The 19160-nt window shown below is 34.0% G+C and overlaps 1 protein-coding gene across 1 annotated transcript in view; it reads left to right on the forward strand.

Moving 5' to 3' along the window:
• AHCTF1 (AT-hook containing transcription factor 1) overlaps positions 1-19160 on the forward strand; it is a 51348-nt gene that overhangs the window by 17230 nt on the left and 14958 nt on the right. Inside the window, exons 8-26 of the mRNA XM_085300584.1 lie at positions 2457-2607; positions 5445-5577; positions 5665-5846; positions 6269-6330; positions 7141-7269; positions 9621-9711; positions 9796-9885; positions 10047-10187; positions 11001-11105; positions 11922-12015; positions 13305-13428; positions 13554-13610; positions 14757-14903; positions 15647-15834; positions 16013-16157; positions 16247-16378; positions 17917-18064; positions 18152-18302; positions 18845-18955. Of these exons, the coding sequence (XP_085156710.1) occupies positions 2457-2607; positions 5445-5577; positions 5665-5846; positions 6269-6330; positions 7141-7269; positions 9621-9711; positions 9796-9885; positions 10047-10187; positions 11001-11105; positions 11922-12015; positions 13305-13428; positions 13554-13610; positions 14757-14903; positions 15647-15834; positions 16013-16157; positions 16247-16378; positions 17917-18064; positions 18152-18302; positions 18845-18955 (2381 nt within the window). The remainder of the gene's footprint in view (positions 1-2456; positions 2608-5444; positions 5578-5664; positions 5847-6268; positions 6331-7140; positions 7270-9620; positions 9712-9795; positions 9886-10046; positions 10188-11000; positions 11106-11921; positions 12016-13304; positions 13429-13553; positions 13611-14756; positions 14904-15646; positions 15835-16012; positions 16158-16246; positions 16379-17916; positions 18065-18151; positions 18303-18844; positions 18956-19160) is intronic.

Below are 19160 nucleotides of genomic sequence, written 5' to 3' on the forward strand. Positions count from 1 at the left end.
TATTATTGATAGAACTCAGAGGAGTTTGAAAGACCTCTCTGTTACAGCAGTGCGTTATTTTCCACAAGGTAACTTTAAGGCTACGAAACAGTGCATCTTTGACTTTGTGTCACGGCAAAGTCACCCTGAGGCTGTTGAAATGTGTTGGTTTGTCCAAGTTTGACATCTGTGTGTCAAGCTTCTGTCTCCATTGCCTTCAAGATTGGTTCAAGTAATTAAATGTGAAGGTATGTTTGGATTGCACTTTCAAAGATCTTTTTTATGTCATCTCAGTAATTACTAAATGTAATGTTGCAAATCAAGATTGTGAGGCTTATCTTCACCATAGTCCTATGCACTGCTTGTGGATGAACAGAGTATATAGTCTGCTTTCGTATCGAAGTCTTGGACCAGTGCAGCTCATTTGAAAACTATCTTTGTAGTTTACTTAACGTCTTCCCTATAAAGGCGTTACTTAGCTTAAGAGTTTCTTGCACCAATGGAAATTTTAAAATACACTGTTCTTCTACAGGAGTTGCCTTAAGCAGAAATTTGTTTTGGTTTGGGGTTTTTTGTTTGGGGTGCCCCCCCCTTTCCCCGACTTCCTGGTTGTGGCCCTCTATATGTACCTACTGGTACATGGATGCTGTGGATGCTTATGCTGCTCACAGGTCAAGTATTATTTTCCTTGTTTAGTTCAAATGCCTCTGATGTCAAAGCTACTGAGTTCTTAGTTTACATACCATTTTCCTACATTTATTATAAAAACTGGTATCTCAGTACAAGGGGAGAAGTCTTTAACCTGACTGCTGCTTAAGTGATACAGAAAATGTATATGAGAGAGATGCAGATGGTTTTGATTAGCAGTTTTCTTTAAAATACCTGATACATGCACTGAATGATAGGAAAAGGATTTATGCCTAAACACAATGAGAATTGCTGATACCAGGATATTCTGGATTATCTGAAATTCAGTTGGATTCATTTAGTAGCTCTATCTGCTTACCACTCACAATACTGTGCTTTAAATTTTGTTCTCAGTAGTATCTAAAAGTAGAAATTTCCAGCAGTTAAAATCACCTCTAGCAGATTTATAGAGTTCTGTTTTTTTATCAGATAAAACAGTCCTTTGGAATGGTGAACCACTTGTATAATGAAATATCTTTCATTTAAAAATTGTTTTTAGTGATTATTCCCTCCATAATAAAAGTGAGATTCTCTACTCAGGCGTCACACTACTTTTTCAAAGAGGTGGTTAGATATTTCTGTCTGTTCTGTATTTGTCTGTTACATTTTTCAGAGCCACTTGGTAAAGTTGAAAGGACCTTGCATACTACCAAATAAGTTTTAGTATTATCCTTTTTAATAATGAAAGACTTTGAAGTAGCCTTGAAAAGTATTTGTAGCTTTTACTAGAAGGGTTAAGAGAATGCTGGTCTCTTCTCAGGTTGGATGACTTAGAGTTCTCCAATGAGAATATATTGTTCTGTTGCCAGTTCATTTCAAAGGTCTAACAGAGCTTAGAAAGCTTGGGCAGAATCTAGCAGAACTGATTTTTCTGAATTTGTGGAGCTGCTGCTTGTGCACGGTTCGTGCATTCATTAAACACTGTGTTGCATGGTAGACAATTTGAATCAATGGAGCATTTGGAAAGACAGTATTTCAGTTAATGTTTAATTAGAAAGCATTAGTGTCTGAGGTTCAACACAGTACTGCTGGGATTTTTGAATATCTCAGAGTAGTTTACCCACTCTGTAGTAACCCGTGGCCTTACATGGCTTGATATGTAGCACGTATCTTCATTTTCCCTTTCTGCTGATGTTGTGCTTGGTGAAGGAATTGAGGGATGTTTCACCCTTTAGTTTCTTTGACAGAATTAGAGGAGGAACTAGTGAAGAGCTTTCACGGTCTGAAAGAAGATTGCTAATCAGTAAGGAGTTCTCATACCTGGAACAGGGGGATGCATGTTCATTGTAGTGGTGTGTCTATAGAAAGTACCTCTCAAGAGAGCTTTAACTGCAATAGTTTTGTGACTTCTCTAACTTCGACTACTCTCTAATCAAGACATAGAGTGAAGAATTTCGTACGCATCTGTATTGCATACAGATCTATCTTCGTAGATAAATGTCTTCTATCTTTTACAGATTTATCTTCATAGATTAAATGTTGAGGTTTGTAAAGAAACCTTGATTCTGCAGGGGCTTCTACCAAATATTTGGAACCAGGTCATGTTAAGGAAACACTAAATTGTGAGGATAGGGAAAATCCTTATAGCCAAACTTTTCAGTTATCGTTTTACACTTCAAATTCTCTTGCACATCACATGCAAGATTCTATATACAGTCACAAATAATCTCATCAGAGATCCAAAATATATCTCTTATTGTATTAGATGCATACAGTCTTTCATATTGAGGTGTAATAATACATATTTTAATCTCAAAATTACCTTTTCTTTTTGCTGTTATTTTTCCTAGGGCTTGGAATACTGTGAAGAAAGGTACAGTTTAGATCTCACGGGTGGAGTCTTTCCTTTGAGAGGACAGACCAGCAATACTAAATTACTCAGCTGTCAAACTATAGAAAAATTTCGCAACCATGTTGACAGAGAGGATAGCGTTAATGAAGGTTTGTTCCATGTCCATGTTGTATCCATGTTTGATTGTTCCTAAGGGACTTTTTTTAGAATCTGAGCAATGAATGCTATGGTCTACTTAAAATCTAAAAGCTAAATATCTGTATAGAGTAGCTGGTTTGACTTATTTTAAAAATAAATATTAAATGCTTGACTTGTGTTAAAATGCATAAATTGACAGTGCAGTCTGTCAGAAGAAATTGTTAGTGAGTGAATATATTAATGCCAGAAACTGTGACAAAAGATTTGTTTCACTGATGCTTAGTTACTTTTTATCCCAAAGTTTTAAAGATAACTGGATATGGTGTATTAAAGTGATACGCTGGTTAGGTCTTTTCAATAATTTTGACTTGTTAACACTGTTAACAGATGATTAAGTGTGTAGAATATTTTTATGTGCAGCAAGAGAAGAAAAAAAAGATTAATTGTTTCTACAGGTACCATGATAGTTATATTATCAGAAAAGGCAGCAGCAAACGATAAGCAGTTCCTTTCTTTCTTCATTTCTTCATCTAGTTTTTCCTTTAAACTGGCACTAGTACATCAAATTCCTGATACTACTTTTTTTTAAGGAGGTGTCCATATGTGAAAGTAGCCAAGCTGTTTGTTTTATTAATAGTCAGAAAGGAGTAATAGTTATTGAAAAACATCTTCAGTGTATTGGAAGAGTTAATGCCAATAATCTTATGCTTATGTGAAAAACTGATCTATTTGGGAAGAAAGTAACACTTTCCATTCAAATAAAATAATATGTGTTTGCTGGTGGAAGATTATCTTTTTGGCGGGTAAGATATGCTTTAAACATACTAAGCTTGGAACTTTGTACTCTTTGTACGCTATCTGTCACTTCCTTTGCTTGAACGAGTAAAGATAATTACGTGATAAAAAGTTAGTACTTTTTATAATGAGAACATTGAAGTCAAGGTTTATAAAAGTGAATCTGCTCTTCCTGATCCTTGGTTAAAATAACACAAATTTCTTGATATGGGCTTGCCTGAAGATGTCATTTCCTGTGAATTGTCAGGTAGTTATGATTTTCTTGGTACTGCTTTTTAGGGTTTTTAGTCTATTTTAGAACAGTGAGTGAGTACCTTTTTATGGCCAACTTCAAGATCATAGAATGGGACTTCTTTGAGGGGGAGAGAAAAAGATTTTATTTTATGCTAGTTGAAATACTGTAGCAATGTTTGACAGATGATCTGTATAATGCTTCAGCATAACTAAAATTAATGCTTTTCAGTTTTTTATTCCTCTAACTATCTCTTCTTTTGGTTGCTTTGAAGAATAAGAGGGTTCTCTCTATTGGTTAGGATTGTCCCCTGGATGTGGTTTTTTTTTTTTTTTTTTTTTTCCTCCTGTTCAGACTTATACTTGCATCTTCCTATCCAAATTTTTCTCTAAATCTCATAGAGAATTCCTGCATCTAACAGCTCTTAAGTAATGGTTTTCTTCGTCTATGTATGCAGTTGAAATTCCTGTTGTGTCTTTCACCGTCTTGCAATAATTAAACATCCCTGGGTTTATAAATTCAGTTATACTCCCTCTTTGAGACTGCTGCTGCAATGATAGTTTTCAAAGCTTTTTGTTTTTCCTGCTTACTCCTCTTCCCTCTTTTCTTACTGGTCTTGTCTTTTCTGTAACATCAGAATAAGATAGTTGCATGATATTCCTAGCCTATTTCTCTGTGTTATCTTTGATTTAGTCCCGAACTGGTAATTTCCATCTCATGCTGTGATGCCATCCTTCCTCTGTCAACAGCCTGTTAAAGTCTAACAGGAATACCTGTGTTTTTTCTCCACTTGTTGTATGTTTCTGAGGAGAACTCCTTCTAAATACTTCTAAAAAAAATTATTGTTATCCTTATTTTCACTCCTTTTCTGCATGCCTCATGCTTCATAAAATATCTGTAATTTTTCTACTGGTTCCTAATTAGTCTTTATTCACCATCTCTTCAGGTTAAATTCTAGGTGTGGATGAGCTTTTGTTGAATGTGTGTCGAGACTAGCAGTGAAGCTGTTTTCTGAATTACAAAAGGAATTGTTATCTTCAAAGATAATTTCAGCAGTTGACAAAACTGGAGCAGAAGTTCACAATAAAACATAATAAAATAAGTGAGAGTCCCTAAACTGTAACCATGAATTCAGCAGAGCGGAACAGAGAGAACATTTTGCCAAAAATTGTTTTCTTGTTTTTCATGCTATTAGTGCGAATCATGTAGCACTTGCTTTGCTTATATCTAATGAACGCATTCTCTTTAGAGAAGACGCATTGTTCTGCTTATTGAGAGTACTGAAATATAACATTGTGAATGTTTTGCTTTTAGATTTAAAATTTTTGTTCTAATTTCTCAGTGCTTTTATTTTGTGTGATAATTGTCGTCTTCTATTCTGAATATGCTGAAAAGCACTATTCTTAAAACTCATAAGTGAGGCTAATCTAGAAAAACAGTGCCAGCTGAGTTTTGCAACTGTATATGATAAAGTTGCTTATTCATATCCTTTCTGACAGTAGCAATGTATATGTTTCTAGCATAATTTTTGATAAACTTTTCATCTAGCTAAATATTTTGATCAGTTACTGATGTATGGAAAATTAATTGCAAATAATATGTATTTGATTTGGTTTAGAATTGATATGATTTTATCAGAAAAGGGGGCAGTATGACTGTAACCTATATTAAAGATGTTCACCATTCTGCTAAATTTCTTATTTTTAGTAAGTGTTTAGTGAGTGGTATAACAAATTAAGCTAAAATAAAGGTGATAGTGTTTAAAAAAATCAGAAGTCATGTATTTTCTACAAATAAGAAGCAACATCTTGTCTCTTACAGTAATATCTCCTGACACCAGTGTATCAGTCTTCAGCTGGCAAGTGAATACGTATGGTCAGGGAAAACCATCTACTTATTTGGGCATCTTTGACATTAATCGCTGGTATCATGCTCAAATGCCAGATTCACTAAGGTAGATTTTTACTAAGTTGTTTTCAATATCCTCACTAATAACTCATTTGAATGTTGATGTTTAAATTATACATATGTTTCCTTTAAGGCCAGGAGAATTCCTTCATAATTGTCCATATTTTGCATTATGGTCACTGGATGCTGTAGTAAGCATGACTTCCCCAAACCTAATTTTGGACGTTCTGGTACATGAGCGGAGTTTAAGTCGCGGAGTTCCTCCATCTTTCCCACCACCTGAGCAGTTTTTTAATCCAAGCACCTATAATTTTGGTAGGTATTTCACTGCATTTAGTAGAAGTAGGGTTAAGAATTACAGTCAAATGTTACTTATTCATTATTTGTCACTTTAAAAAAAACCATAAATGCAGCTATGACAATGTTGTACTAACAAGGTATTTAATATTGGGAAATGTATCAGATTCAGTCTGCTGAGTTTTGAGTTTCAGTACTCTTGTCATGTAGACTGTGAAGTCACGATTGTTACAGAATTAAATGGCTTTGAGCTGAAGCTCTTCTACCTCAATAGGAATAGATAAAATTTGTTCATGCACGTAGTGATTATTTGTATAAAAAGCTTTTAAGTGACCTGATGAAGTAAGTGGTTACTCATCTTTTCAGGTGTCCTGTCATAAAATGGTCATAATGTGGCTGTAAGAGTATAGAATTTTGTCAAATGATCTCTTTTTCTGCAGATGGTACTTGCTTGCTGAACTCTGGAGTGGTTCACTTGACTTGCACTGGCTTCCAAAAAGAGGTGACCTTTTATGTATATTTATTAAGAATAAATTGACATTGACAAGAAATTGACATTTTCTCAGTTTTATATTGCACTGCTTTCACTGTAAGGGACCATTTTATGCCTGTCCCACCCACCTACGTAACTGCAATTGTATCTTGCCAGTTTTATAGAAACGGTTAAGTCCTAGATCTACATCTGGAACTATAAAACTTAGGTTGACCAGTGTTGAAGCAGGATCACTGTTGAATGCCTTAAAAGGAATACAGTGTTACTGCAGGTTCAAGAACAAAAATGTTGTGGAAGTCAGAAAGAAAACTGTTGTTTCTCAATTAACCATCATTCAAAGAGTCTGTGTGGTTCTTAGTCAGGATTTTCATCCCTAATTAATTTTAAAAAGGAGTGTAGAGAAGGGACAAAATGTTCTTTTTTTTTGATTATGAAGATGAATTGGGTATTTGTTTTGTTGCCAGTGTGGCCAAATTATAACTTTTGAGCATTGCACAGATCGTAACAAGTAATTCTTGGGAGGATATAGTGAATTTTTAGCTGACTAAATATTTGGGACATAAATAGTTTTTTACAGGATAACAGGTTTTACAGGATTTTTTAAAATAAACTGTAGCTGTACATTTTGTTGCCGTCTTCAAGACTACATAGTCATTCTTACTCAGATGATTCAAATTGCTGATCTTCTAAAGCGTGTGATTGATGCAGTCTTTCTGACTGTTTAAGGGAGCATTTATATTTCTCTTTGTCAACAGTTACTCAGAAGTTCCACAGTTGAATAAGTGTCTTACCAGTTACTTTTTTTGGTTGATATTTCAGACCTTGAATTTTTTAAAGAAATCTGGTCCTTCAATAAATGAAGCCATTCGTGATAGCTACAATAGATGTCTTGTAGCTGGCTTGCTGTCTCCAAGGCTAGTTGATGTCCAACCATCCAGTTTGAGTCAGGTGAGTGCATATCGAGAATCAAGGGGGACTATATATCCATAATATATCTTACCTGACAGGCTGTAAAAGCTACAAGATGTGACAGTCTGATTTTCACATTGTTTGCTTGTTGCAGTGAGGCACAGGTGTTGAGTTGTTGACTTCAGTTACAGAAATAATAGTATACTTAGATTGAAACTACTGAGTTCAGTGGGTGCAGTCTTTGAATTCAGTCTTTAGAGATCCATTTATTAATTCTGGGCTGCAGATGAGCCCAAGGAAAAGTGCAGTCAGTGCTGGCCATGTGCAATGAAATGCCTTTTCCCTTGCGAACAGCCTTTCATCCCCGTGAGATGCTGTAACAAGGGGTTCAGTTTAGTAGCAGACAATAGGGAGGTCTCACTCAGATGGGAACTGCCGCAGACGTCAGCTAGCTGCGCTGAGCGCATGATCACACTGTCTAAGCGGCCAGCCGCTCCACCTACAGAGGTGCCGTTGCTGGGAAAGTGAGAGCAGTCCTCTCCCTGCCCTGCCTCTCCTGTCTCTTGGATTTTTCAACAGATTTGGGAAAGTATGTTAGGGCAAGTAACACTTCTGTGCTGTGTGGCATCTGAAAGCAATTTCTTGGCAAGTTGACCTGGCCCATAAACTATTTATTTTGCAGACCTAATGTGGACTTTTAAATACAAATTAATGTTTTGATTACTCAACTTCAGTTTGGAAATAACTTGAGAATTCAAGAAATTCTTGGATAACCTTTGCTAAAGTGCAAATGTACTGTCCAGAGTCTTGTTAAAGATTTGAGTGGGTTTTTTGGTTTGTTTGCTTTGGAATATTAGTAACAAAAATTTCAGAATTATCGTGATTGAAAAGCTTGATTTGGAGTTTTCTTTGCCACCATAAGTAGTCTGATGTGTTTCCTCCTCTGAAATGGTTTTGAGAAAAAGATGGAAAATAATGTTTATTCCAATTAACGGGGAAGTGCTTTGACTGGAATGGTATTACCTATGGAGTGGAAGGATAGTTTTGAATATGTTTTTAAAAAAAGAATAGAATTCAGTAAAATGATACGAAGAATTCTTTCTCCTGAAAGAAGTATCAAAACACAAGCCAAAATAAACCGCTTCTTAATAGTGCATGGCTGTGCATAACTCTTAACTTCCTAAATTAAATGAGTGGGAAAAATATCGTTTCTCTATATTTGTTCAGTAGTAAAATGTGTGTGCGGATTAAGGTAGAATGTGTGTAGAGCAGGAGGAACAGGCAGGCACCTTTTATAGAAGGACTTTCAACTTCAACCAAAGATAGCAAATTTAGTAGTCATTGTGATGGCACTGAAGATAAAACTGCTACAAAATGAAGTAGATGTGTATCCAGTAAAAAATTTTGATGCACTTCAAGCTTTCAGGGTTTTTGTTCTGTATTTGAAATGTCCTATATTTGCTTCTTCTGCTTTCTCCTTTAAAGAATTTTTGGGGGGAACACTGGAAGGCTAATTTTTAAACCTGGCTTGTCAGGATAGTGTGGGGAGGGGCATAATACTAGTAAATGGCAGTAACTGAAGAAGGAAAATGTACATTGTAAATATACATTGTAAATATATTGTACAATGTAAATATACTTTACTTTTGCCTTTAATCTCTCAATGGAAAGGTTTTAATTACGTAATACATATAACAATTGTAGTGTTCTTGCTTTGTCCAGCAGATCTGTGCCATAGAGATGTTACTTTATACTTACTGATTTAAGGCCAGTATAAATAACTTATAAATGGCTTAAAATACAGAAAAAATTAAGTAGCAGATTTCATTATAATGCAGTATTTGAGCACTCTAAGCTTTAAATATTTTAAGATTTAATTTACAGTTTCACTTTTCTGTCACTTTAAAGGATTAGATCTTAACGTTTTGGAGCTGGAAATAGTTCATTGTCTTAGAAGTGTAGAAGGCTGGTTGGCATTAGCTTCACTGTTTCTGGTATGACTGTTGCTGGTTTGCGTTTGTTATGTCCTCTTTATGCATTCCTGAGTGAGGTATTTTATGTAACAGCATGCATAATGGGTGTTAGCAAAGGAGGTTAATCAAAATTGTTAATTGGATATCAGCAAATTAAGACTATAATGCAGAGACATGTAGAAAAAGATTACATTTGGCCTTCAGTAACTGGAAATGCCAGAGGAAATTCATGTGTTCTTCATAGCAGCAAACTCTTCAATATCTGGCTAGAATTAAGAAAAACAATGTGAAATTAGGTACGTATGTACTAATAGACTTTTTGATGTCTGAATATGTATACACTTAGACATTTACTGTTGACAGCTCAGATGCTGAAAGTATGTAAAATTCTCCATTTACTTTGTCTGTTATGTTTAGGAGGAACAGCTAGAAGCAGTATTGTCAGCTGCTGTTCAGACAAGTTCTCTAGAACTTCTGACTGGATGCATTAAACATTGGACATCTGAAGGTAATACTTAGACTTTCTTATTTTGTATATTCTTGGTTTTGAAAATGTTTTATTCATTTTTGTTGTTGTTGTTGTTATTTTTAGAGCAACCAAGTTCTGCTGCTAATTTGCGCTTTGTTCTTGAGTGGACGTGGAACAAAGTAATCTATACGAAAGATGAATTTGACCAAATATGTGAGTATTAAAGAGCAGTCAGTCATTTTGCAAGCATTAGATTAACCTTTCTGAATCAAGCTTATTCAGTAATATGACTGTATATTATATTACACACAATTTTTTAATTGTACTTTGAAATTGTTCTATATGCTAATGGCTTAATATTTATCTCCGAAAAGGTGTTCCGCTATTTGATGGCACTTGCAACTTCATTGACCCACAAACTGTACAGTCTCTTCAGCACTGCCAGTTGCTTCTGAGCAATCTTAGCACAGTCTTGAACTGTTTTCTAACAGAAGCACAAGAACTTACTGAAAAAGGTTTGTGATAAAATTACTAAATATTTGGTATATTTTATTATTAAATTAGATTTTTGATTTGGGATTGTGCTTGGGTTGTAATCATAGATACATGAGCTTTTATTATTTTTGCTGCTTTGCTTTCATTGTCATGCTTGGAAGGCAATCGAGTTTAGCTAGGAGAAGGACTTAAATCTGAGAGTGAAGAAAAGTTGCAACTCCCTCTTAATATGCATTGATTTTAGGGAAGTGATTTGTCATGGAGTTTCTGCAAGTGTTTACATGGGGAGGTTAGATTCAGCAAGAAGTTATATAAATAGCTGGACTGAAATTACAAGAATTGAATAAGATAACACCGAAAATTGTTCTGAATTCATAGCTAGCAATTGTTAGTGTTACACAAATCCTGTATACAAATGATTAGAAGTTATAAAGGAAGCATAAGTAAGTAATTTGTAAAATAAATTACTTGAGCTTCTCTCTCTCTTTTTTTTTTTTTATATAATATAAATTTTTCTTGGCATATTTTTAAAAAGTGTTTCTGTGCTATAGTAAAAATCTTTGCTACATTAAAAAAGTCTTATTTGTGAGTGCCATTAAAAGCTCAGGCTTTGTTTTTGTGTCAACCTTTAGTCAGTTGGATGCTTTGTAGGGGATTGTTTTCTGTGGGTGGTGTTTTGGTGATAGTGTTTTATTCCTTCAAATAGGAAAGTGATTTAAAATGAAAATCAGATGATTTTTACAGTGTTATTTTGTTTTCTATATAGGATGATGAAAGGAAAAAAGGTTTCTTTAAAAAAATTTTTGCTTATAAAACATCACATACATTTTCAGGTTTTGCAGACTTGACAAACAAGCAGGTTGTGACTAGCCTCATTGCTTTGTACGCACAAGTGGTCATCTGGTTCTGTCGATCCAGTCTCCTTCCAGAGGGTTTAGGTAAGCTTAAACGGTGGTCCATTTGCAGCGGGGAGACTATCCAGGAAGTGACTCCTACGAACACATTCTTAGCTGTGTTTTTGTAAAAGTATCATCAGTAACAAATAGTACTATTCCAGAGATAGTGTATGCTGAAGTTCGGTTGGTGAAATTGAGATTTTTACAGGTTTTTTTTCTGTTTTGTTTTTTTTTTCCCCTAATACATGATGTAGGATGATGCAGCCAGTTTCTTTCCTGGATATTCTGTAGAAGTAGCTATAAGCCTGTCTGACTTTAAGGAGTTACTTGTGTCCATAACTTGAAATATTTGGATTTCTTTCAAAAAAAAAAAAAAAAAAAAAAAAAAAAAAAAAACCCTATTAAACAGCAAATAGTGGAATGTTTGTTTTTTCAGTAAAAACATTAGTTAAATATTGGAAGTAGTTTATTCAGATACATTATATATTTCCATGTCAGCCTTAGTAAAGGCCTTACAAATGCTTATTTCACATACTCAAGAAAAAATCCATTCCCTTTTGAGATCTGTTTTTTTTTTTTTTTTTTGCTAGAGTAACAGTTATCACTGAAGTTAGCTTACACTTCATGTTCTGAAATTCCACATCAACCATAAACTTCAAATGATGCGGGAGACAAGAAGGAATTGAGTATCGTGCCTTACTTCTATTTTAGCAAAGGCAGTAATAGAAGGGGCTTCTTTCAAAGCTGGAGGTTTGCTTGTGCCTAGATTGTTTCACTTGTACAATTTTCTGTCTTTTTAGTCTTTTAAAGTTAATATCTAATTACTACTTTAGCTTGATTGTACTTTCTTGCCTACAGATGATGATATGCAGTTATCTAGGCCTTTCTACAATTATCCTCTGATTCAAAGCTACTACACTGGTCATCGGCAGAAACTTGAGCGTTTATCAAGGTAAGATTTGTTCAAGAGCTCTAGAGTGCTTCCACTGCAAGCTCAGAATTGTAAGTGAATAGCTTTTATATGAACAGTTGTTGTATATTTACCATCACTATTCTTAAATTCAGCAATGCATGTGCTCTGATGAATATAGAATTCACTTTCCTGTGTTGGGATGTTTATATATGTCTGTGCTTAGTACCAGTGCCTTGTGTATTCATACATTCATGTGCATTTAAACTGGCTGTTGAATAAAAGTAACGTTCTCATTTAACCTCTCTTTCCTGAGCTAGCTAGCTTTTAAATATATGGTATGCCTTGGATTACATGATAGTAGATTTTTATTTTTTTTTAACAAATTGTACTGAAAACTAAATGCAGAAATTCCAATTCTGAACATCAAACAATTTTAGGCTGTGACTATGAACAAAATGCCACAAGATGAGCCAAGGTGGAACCTGCAATGTATTAGATACTTGATGTTACATTAAATCTAAGCTTACTTCTCAAAGTAACTTGTGTGCGCACATATGTATTCCTTAGAAGCATATGACATTTAGTGTACTTGGTCTGTTATTTGTTATTGGGACAATGACAAATCAAAAGGTGGCATCACAGTCAGTAGAGGACTCCAGTGTTTTGAGAAATATAGTCAAAATAGTTTGGACGTGTAATTGTAATTCTATATTTATATAAACTAATACTGCTTCTATCTATATACCCACCTTTATGAAAATAAAACTTCTGTAATAGCAGAAATGAGATGATGAAAACAAATTGCAAAGTTTCTATTGTTGTCTCACAGTTGTTTTGTTAGGACACTCCAATTTGAGGTATTGGATTTATGTAAAAAAAATAGTCCTGGTATTTTGATAGTCAGATTTCTTCTATTAGAGGACTTATTTAGGCACTTTAGTTTACAAATATTTGTTTACAGTTCCTTCCGTATTAGTAATACAACAAAAATAAAACCTGACAGCCAAAGGTCATTGCAACTTCTGCCTTATTAAAGAAAACTATAGGATTTCTATTTTAATCTCCTTTAATAATTGAACACAATGTAATGAGCACCTCTTGTCTGCCTTAGAAATTTTCATGTGTATTTCAAGTGATGTTTACTCTTTTTTTTTTTTTTTTTTTTTTTTTTTTTTTTTTTTTTTTTTTTTTTTTTTTTTTTTTTTTTTTTTTTTTTTTTTTGACTCATGGGGCCTTTTTTTTTTGTTTTCACTGGAGGGAATCTGTTATACTATGAGGTTGGAGTTAGTGTTTTCCTCTATCCAAATCCTTGCTATCTTTTATTTCAGAGGGAAATGGGATTCTGACTGCTTGATGATTGATGGAATGGTTTCCCAGTTAGGAGATCAAGTTGAGAAGCTGTGGCGGAGGGATGAAGGAGGAACTGGGAAATACCCACCTGCTAGTTTACATGCAAGTGTTATGGGTTTTTGTTGTTTTTTGTTTGTGGATTTGGGGTCTTATTTATTTATTTATTTAGAAAAATAATGATTTATTAAAGCTGAGAATTTCTAAAGCTTTTCAAATTTTCATTACAGGCACTGCTGGATCTCTATTTGTTGGAAAATATTGAAGAAAGCTACAAGCATGCGATTGTATCCTTTCCTGTTACTCTTATTATACCTTCAATACATGCACAGATGTTTAAGTTTTTAATAATGTTTTTTAATCTGTGCTTCAGATAGAAGACAGGTGAACATGTTTCATTTAGAATTAAGTAGTAAATGGCACTGTTGCTTTATTTCTTCAGTTTTTTTCATGATTTTCATTTTTGTTGCAGAGCTTTTCCTGATGCTAGAAAAAGTTTTTCTAAAATTAAACATAAAAATTGTAGCTTTATCAAAATTTAAATTTTTTTAAACACCTATGTCTGTAGCAAATGGGTTTCTTTTTAGTATGATTTACTAAAATATACTGCTTCAGAGCAGAAGGAGTTCTAGCAATGGTTTACCAATACACTTTTTTGCTGAAATCAGCGGTTCCATAGCACAACTAACAGTGCTTGCTTCTGTTCTATTGAAAGTGCAAGTACACAGAATAATAAACAGATAGAAAAGTCATGGGGCAGAAACTCGATTTCTTAACTGCTGGATGTTTACACTGTATAATTACTTCTGTTCTGATATTGTCACTTAACCAAGCAGGGAGGGGAGCAGAGAGTGAGGGCTTGAAAAAACTACTGTACCCTAGAATTGTTGTATTAGAATATGTCCCTAAAAATGGATATCAGAATGAGAAAATGGGCGCTACCAAAAAACAAGGCAGAGATTGTTTTAAATCCAGATTTTCTCAGTCAGAGCTAATTTGTAGTCTAGGGACAGCATAATTTGTATTGTTTTGCATAGTCTGGAAATGAAAAAAAAATCAAAACAAACATGGAATTTGTTTCGGTAATTATGCTGTGGGCTTTTAAATGTTTTGAATGTCCAACTGGCAGCTCTGTTGACTAAATAGAGAGAGCCTTAGCTTATAATTGAGTTATTTAAATATCTAAAGTTAACCTTTATGAATACCTTGCATAAATCAGAAGTGTTTTTTTCTGTTTTTTCAGAACACATTTTTGTGTTTAGGAGCTGGCTTTCTTTGGGTTGCAATAGCTTAAAATGGCAAAATTTATACATTACTATTTTCTGCTGCCTAACAATTTCATATTCTTATTGTAATTGCTATCTTTTGTAAATGTCATGTGAAAAAATTTAGTCATACAAATTTATTAGCCTTAATCAGATACTTGATATCAGACAATTTATTTGCTGCTAGATATAATGCATTCCTTTCCAAATAAAACAGAAACTTCAATTGACTCCTTCCCAACTGCCTTTGCTATCCCTTGGGGTCTTGTTAAGCTAATTCAAGGTTTTTGGCTTCTAGATCATAATGATTACGAGGTAAGTATGTCACAGTTTTGTTAGACATACATTATGGTACAAAGCTATAATCTAGAAAAATGATAAAAATTGGTGTTTAGCTAATAAGTGCTTAAAAAGTTAGAAGTTTTTTGTAGTGTTTATTGTAGTTATAACGTTCTCAGCAGCACTGGGCAGCAGTAATGAATTGCAGTTTAAAATTTTATTTTAAATTATTTAAAATGAAATTGATTAAAATGAAGAAGAAACCAACTTTATTAGTGGTTGATGTTTGAATTTGCAAAGTCATCTATTCAGGTCATCTTCAGCAGAACAGTTGAGCACTTTCTCAAAAACAGTGTTGTGATTATTTTAAATAATAAAGCTATGAACATAGCAAGATGTGAGGCAGAAGACTGCAGAAGTGACTTTTTAGTTTAATTCATGTTCTTCCTGTTGCAGAATGTTGTTCTTTACCTGTTACGATGTTAGTATAATCTATTTGGGAGAATAACTTACCATGTAGTAAGTCATATTTACAAAAAGTGATGTTTGTAGACAGATCTGCTTAACCTTAAATTCTTCTTTTTGAGACATCTATTTTCATCTATATAACTGAGTCTTTTTTTGTGCAAATACTTTACAATTTTATTTACTTTTTGTTAGTAGTAGTCATATAAGTGTAAGTAACATTCATATGTACCCCTCTTTGGGAAGCTCTTGAATGTTTTTGTTGTGGGAATGTGCCTCTATATCTTAATAAACTTAATTTCTAACTTCTACAGAATTCATTGGCCCTTCTCTTTCATCCAGCTACAATCAAAACTGTGTCATGGCAACATAAGAGAATTGTTCAATCCCTCATGTGCCAAGGAGAGCACAGGCGAGCCCTCAGATATATACAGATGATGAAGCCATCAGTATCAAGTAGTAGTGAAGTGCAACTTTTCCTCACTGTGTTGTTGTCCAACAGGTAAAGAAACAGACAATATATACAACTATGTTGGCATCTGAATATGGTGAAAGGTGGAGAGCAAATAATACAAAATAAATCATGATGACCTTAATAGCCTGTACACTTTGATTGCAATAGTTTTGGGCATAGTCTTGGTTATACTATTAATACTCCTTTGCATCGCAAAAAATTGCAGGTGCATGGTGGAGGCTTGGAGTCTGTTGCGACAGCATACTACTAAGCTAAACATAGAAGAGCTGTTAAAACACATGTATGAAATCTGTCAGGAGATGGGACTAATGGAAGATTTATTGAAGCTACCCTTCACAGGCACTGAACAAGTAAGTGTGGGCAAGAAAAATCTTACTTGCCTCTTTAAAAAGAGGCAAAATTATAATAGTTTTTTGAAATGTATTATTTTTTCCCGCAGGAGTGTTTAGAGAGGTTTTTACAGACTAATGCTGGTGTTCAGAATCATGAATTTCTCTTAGTCCACCATCTACAGCGTGCAAACTACATCCCAGCGCTACAGTTGAATCAGTCAATGAAGGTTAATCTTATGGTAAGCATAGCATTTCTGTCACAGATGCAAGCTTCTGTTCAGTGTTATTAACTATTACTTGTTAGTAATCAGTAAAAACTATACTTTCAGCATTTTATATTCTTCTGGGCTTTTATACCATTATTTGAAATGTTATAGGTAAGTTTCTACACCTTAAGTTACAGTCGAATCTGAAAGTTGAACAAAAACTTTCCTTTATCCAAATCTACTCTGTGAATTTATAAACGAAATGTTACAGACCATTGCTCACTCTATTTATAACAGTTTGTTTAAATCTGAGGAATAGATATATCCTTTCTAATCTATAGCTATGAATTCTAATTTTCACAAGTCCTGCATTACAAAAGTGTCAGTTTTTATCAAATTCCTACCAGTCTAGGGCAATTTGCTTCCCAGAGAACAATGTCTGCTTTTATTGTAAGTGGTTCGAATTAGGCTAAAGTACAAAAACCTGCTTAAGTTTAAATGTACATGCAACATCAAGAGATTTTAACCCTTGAAGAGCTCCAGTTCTAGAAATTAAGGAATGAATTCTGCATGACAGAGAGTAATAATTCATTATAATGTATTGAAGATACGAGGATATGAGCAAGTCAGTATGACCTTTATCTGTTTGAACTGTTTTTCTGTGGGTATGTTGTTACCACAGTATCAGTCAATCTTAACATTCATTTTTTCAGATACATGTGCTATGTGTATGTCAAATTATTGAAAACTGATTTGTTACTCCATTCTATGGAATGAAGGGTATGTTGTATGTAAAGTATTGTGTCTTGCACTCAACTTTACTTTTCTACCTCAGCACAGTCCAGATGCCAACCCACACGCGAAATTTGTTTGCTGCTTTCTTTCTTCTTCAAACTAAAGCATGAGGTCTGCAATTCCACATCTTTCATGTTAGCACTTGAATGCCAGAAATTCCCAGTTTTCTCTTATTTTTGTGTCCCTAAATAGATTGTGTGTTACATGAACCTTATTACAAATCCGATGCATTTGCTGTTTTCTGGAACCATAGTTTTCCAAGGAGTAAAATTTATAAAGTGATCTTGGAAATTGTTTTGCCTTTGAAAACTTTTATTCAGGTGGATGATGTGTATATAAGTGTAGTTATTTTTTTCTTACCTATTTTGATACTCAAGTTGTTTGTACAAAGTAATTTGCTGTTGCCTTGTATCCTGAAGTCATCCAAAGCTTTAGTAAAATAGCAGAAAGTCAGCCTTTTATTCAGTAAGATGTTCAGAGATCGGAATCACAGATGATAACAGATGTATCAGAATAAGTTTCTGCAGAGTGCCAGAATTGTTATAAAGTTGCAGATTTTGTTACTGTGCTAGTCTTCTATATCCTATGCTAAATAATAGTAGGTAAAATTAGTGTGTGCTAAATGGTAGAATTTGCTGTTTTGTGCAGTAGGTGTATTTTGCGGATGTATCTGTAGAGAAAATCAAATTATTTACAAATTAGAATATCACAAATTGTTCTGTGCAATGTTTTGCTGTCATTAGTTGATTTTCTACTTCATTCTTTTCATTTATCAGAATGATCGTGATCCTCGCTTGAGAGAGAGATCAGTTGCCAGAAATTCTATATTAGACCAGTATGGCAAGATACTTCCTAGAGTTCAAAGGAAGTTGGCTATAGAGAGAGCCAAGCCTTACCATTTGCCTTCATCAGTCTTGAGAGAAGGTAAGCTTTAGGGGTAGAATATAATGGACAACTAAGCTTCACTTTGATTACAAAAATCTGATATTTTTCCATGTCTTTATTTTACAGTTTCACGACCAAAGCCATTATCAACAGTGGCAAAACAAGCTAATGCAGGAAATGTACATACAAGGGCAACTTTCATCAGTAATGTATTGTCAAAAATAGGAGAAGTATGGGTAGGAAATGAGCAGAAAAGCAGTTTCTCACAATATGATAGGTAAGAAGCCTTTCACAAAGTTTTGTCTTTAGCTGCATGTTTGGAGACAGGGCTGAAAAACACTTGAGTTGTGTTAGTGACTTGGAGGTGAAGTTGACTTTAAAGTTTTTTGGGTTTGGCTTTTTTGCACACATTTATATATATGTGTGTGTGTGTCTGTGTGTAAAATGTAATAATAATTTTCAGAGAGAGAGAGTTTCCATTAAAACAATCTTGATTATAAGAATATTTTAATCTAAAGGTAAATGTCTTTAAAGAATTTAAGTTGAAGGAAAATACAGGAATACTAAAAGTATGACTGCATCAGTGTGTTGGTGTACAGATTTTGATAAACTTGATTTTGTGATCAAACATTAATCTACCTCTTACTGCCCAGTTTCTGCCTTGTTTTAGCCTTTTTACTTAAAAACAGCAGAATTGTAAACTGCAGAAAATAGGTTAATAATTGTCAGACCACTTTCTGTAGATCGTATCATGAAATAATCTTAAATTTCAGACTGTAGGTGAATAAAAGTCAAATCACATTTTCCTTCTAATTCTAGCCCTAGAATTACAGAACCACCACCAGTCATAACACTTCCTCTCCCTGATGCAGAGTTGCCTGATGCATTTGTTGGGACACCAGTTACAAAATTTTCACAAAAATGTTCCAGGTATAGTAGATTTACAGAATGAGTATTTCAAATAGATGTGAAAACAAAATTTTTTATGCAGTCCTTATTCTAAATTTTAAAGTATTTTCAGTTTTATGTAGGTTCTGTCTTAACACAGTAGTGAGTTAGCAGTACTAATTTTAGTACTACTGAAGTACTATTCGACTAGAACTAAATTTAGTAGTACTACATATAAAGTGTCTTC

The sequence above is a fragment of the Rhea americana genome, unplaced genomic scaffold (genome assembly GCF_003343005.1).
Source record: "Rhea americana isolate MKP2758 unplaced genomic scaffold, rheAme1 scaffold_166, whole genome shotgun sequence".
Lineage (NCBI taxonomy): Eukaryota > Metazoa > Chordata > Aves > Rheiformes > Rheidae > Rhea > Rhea americana.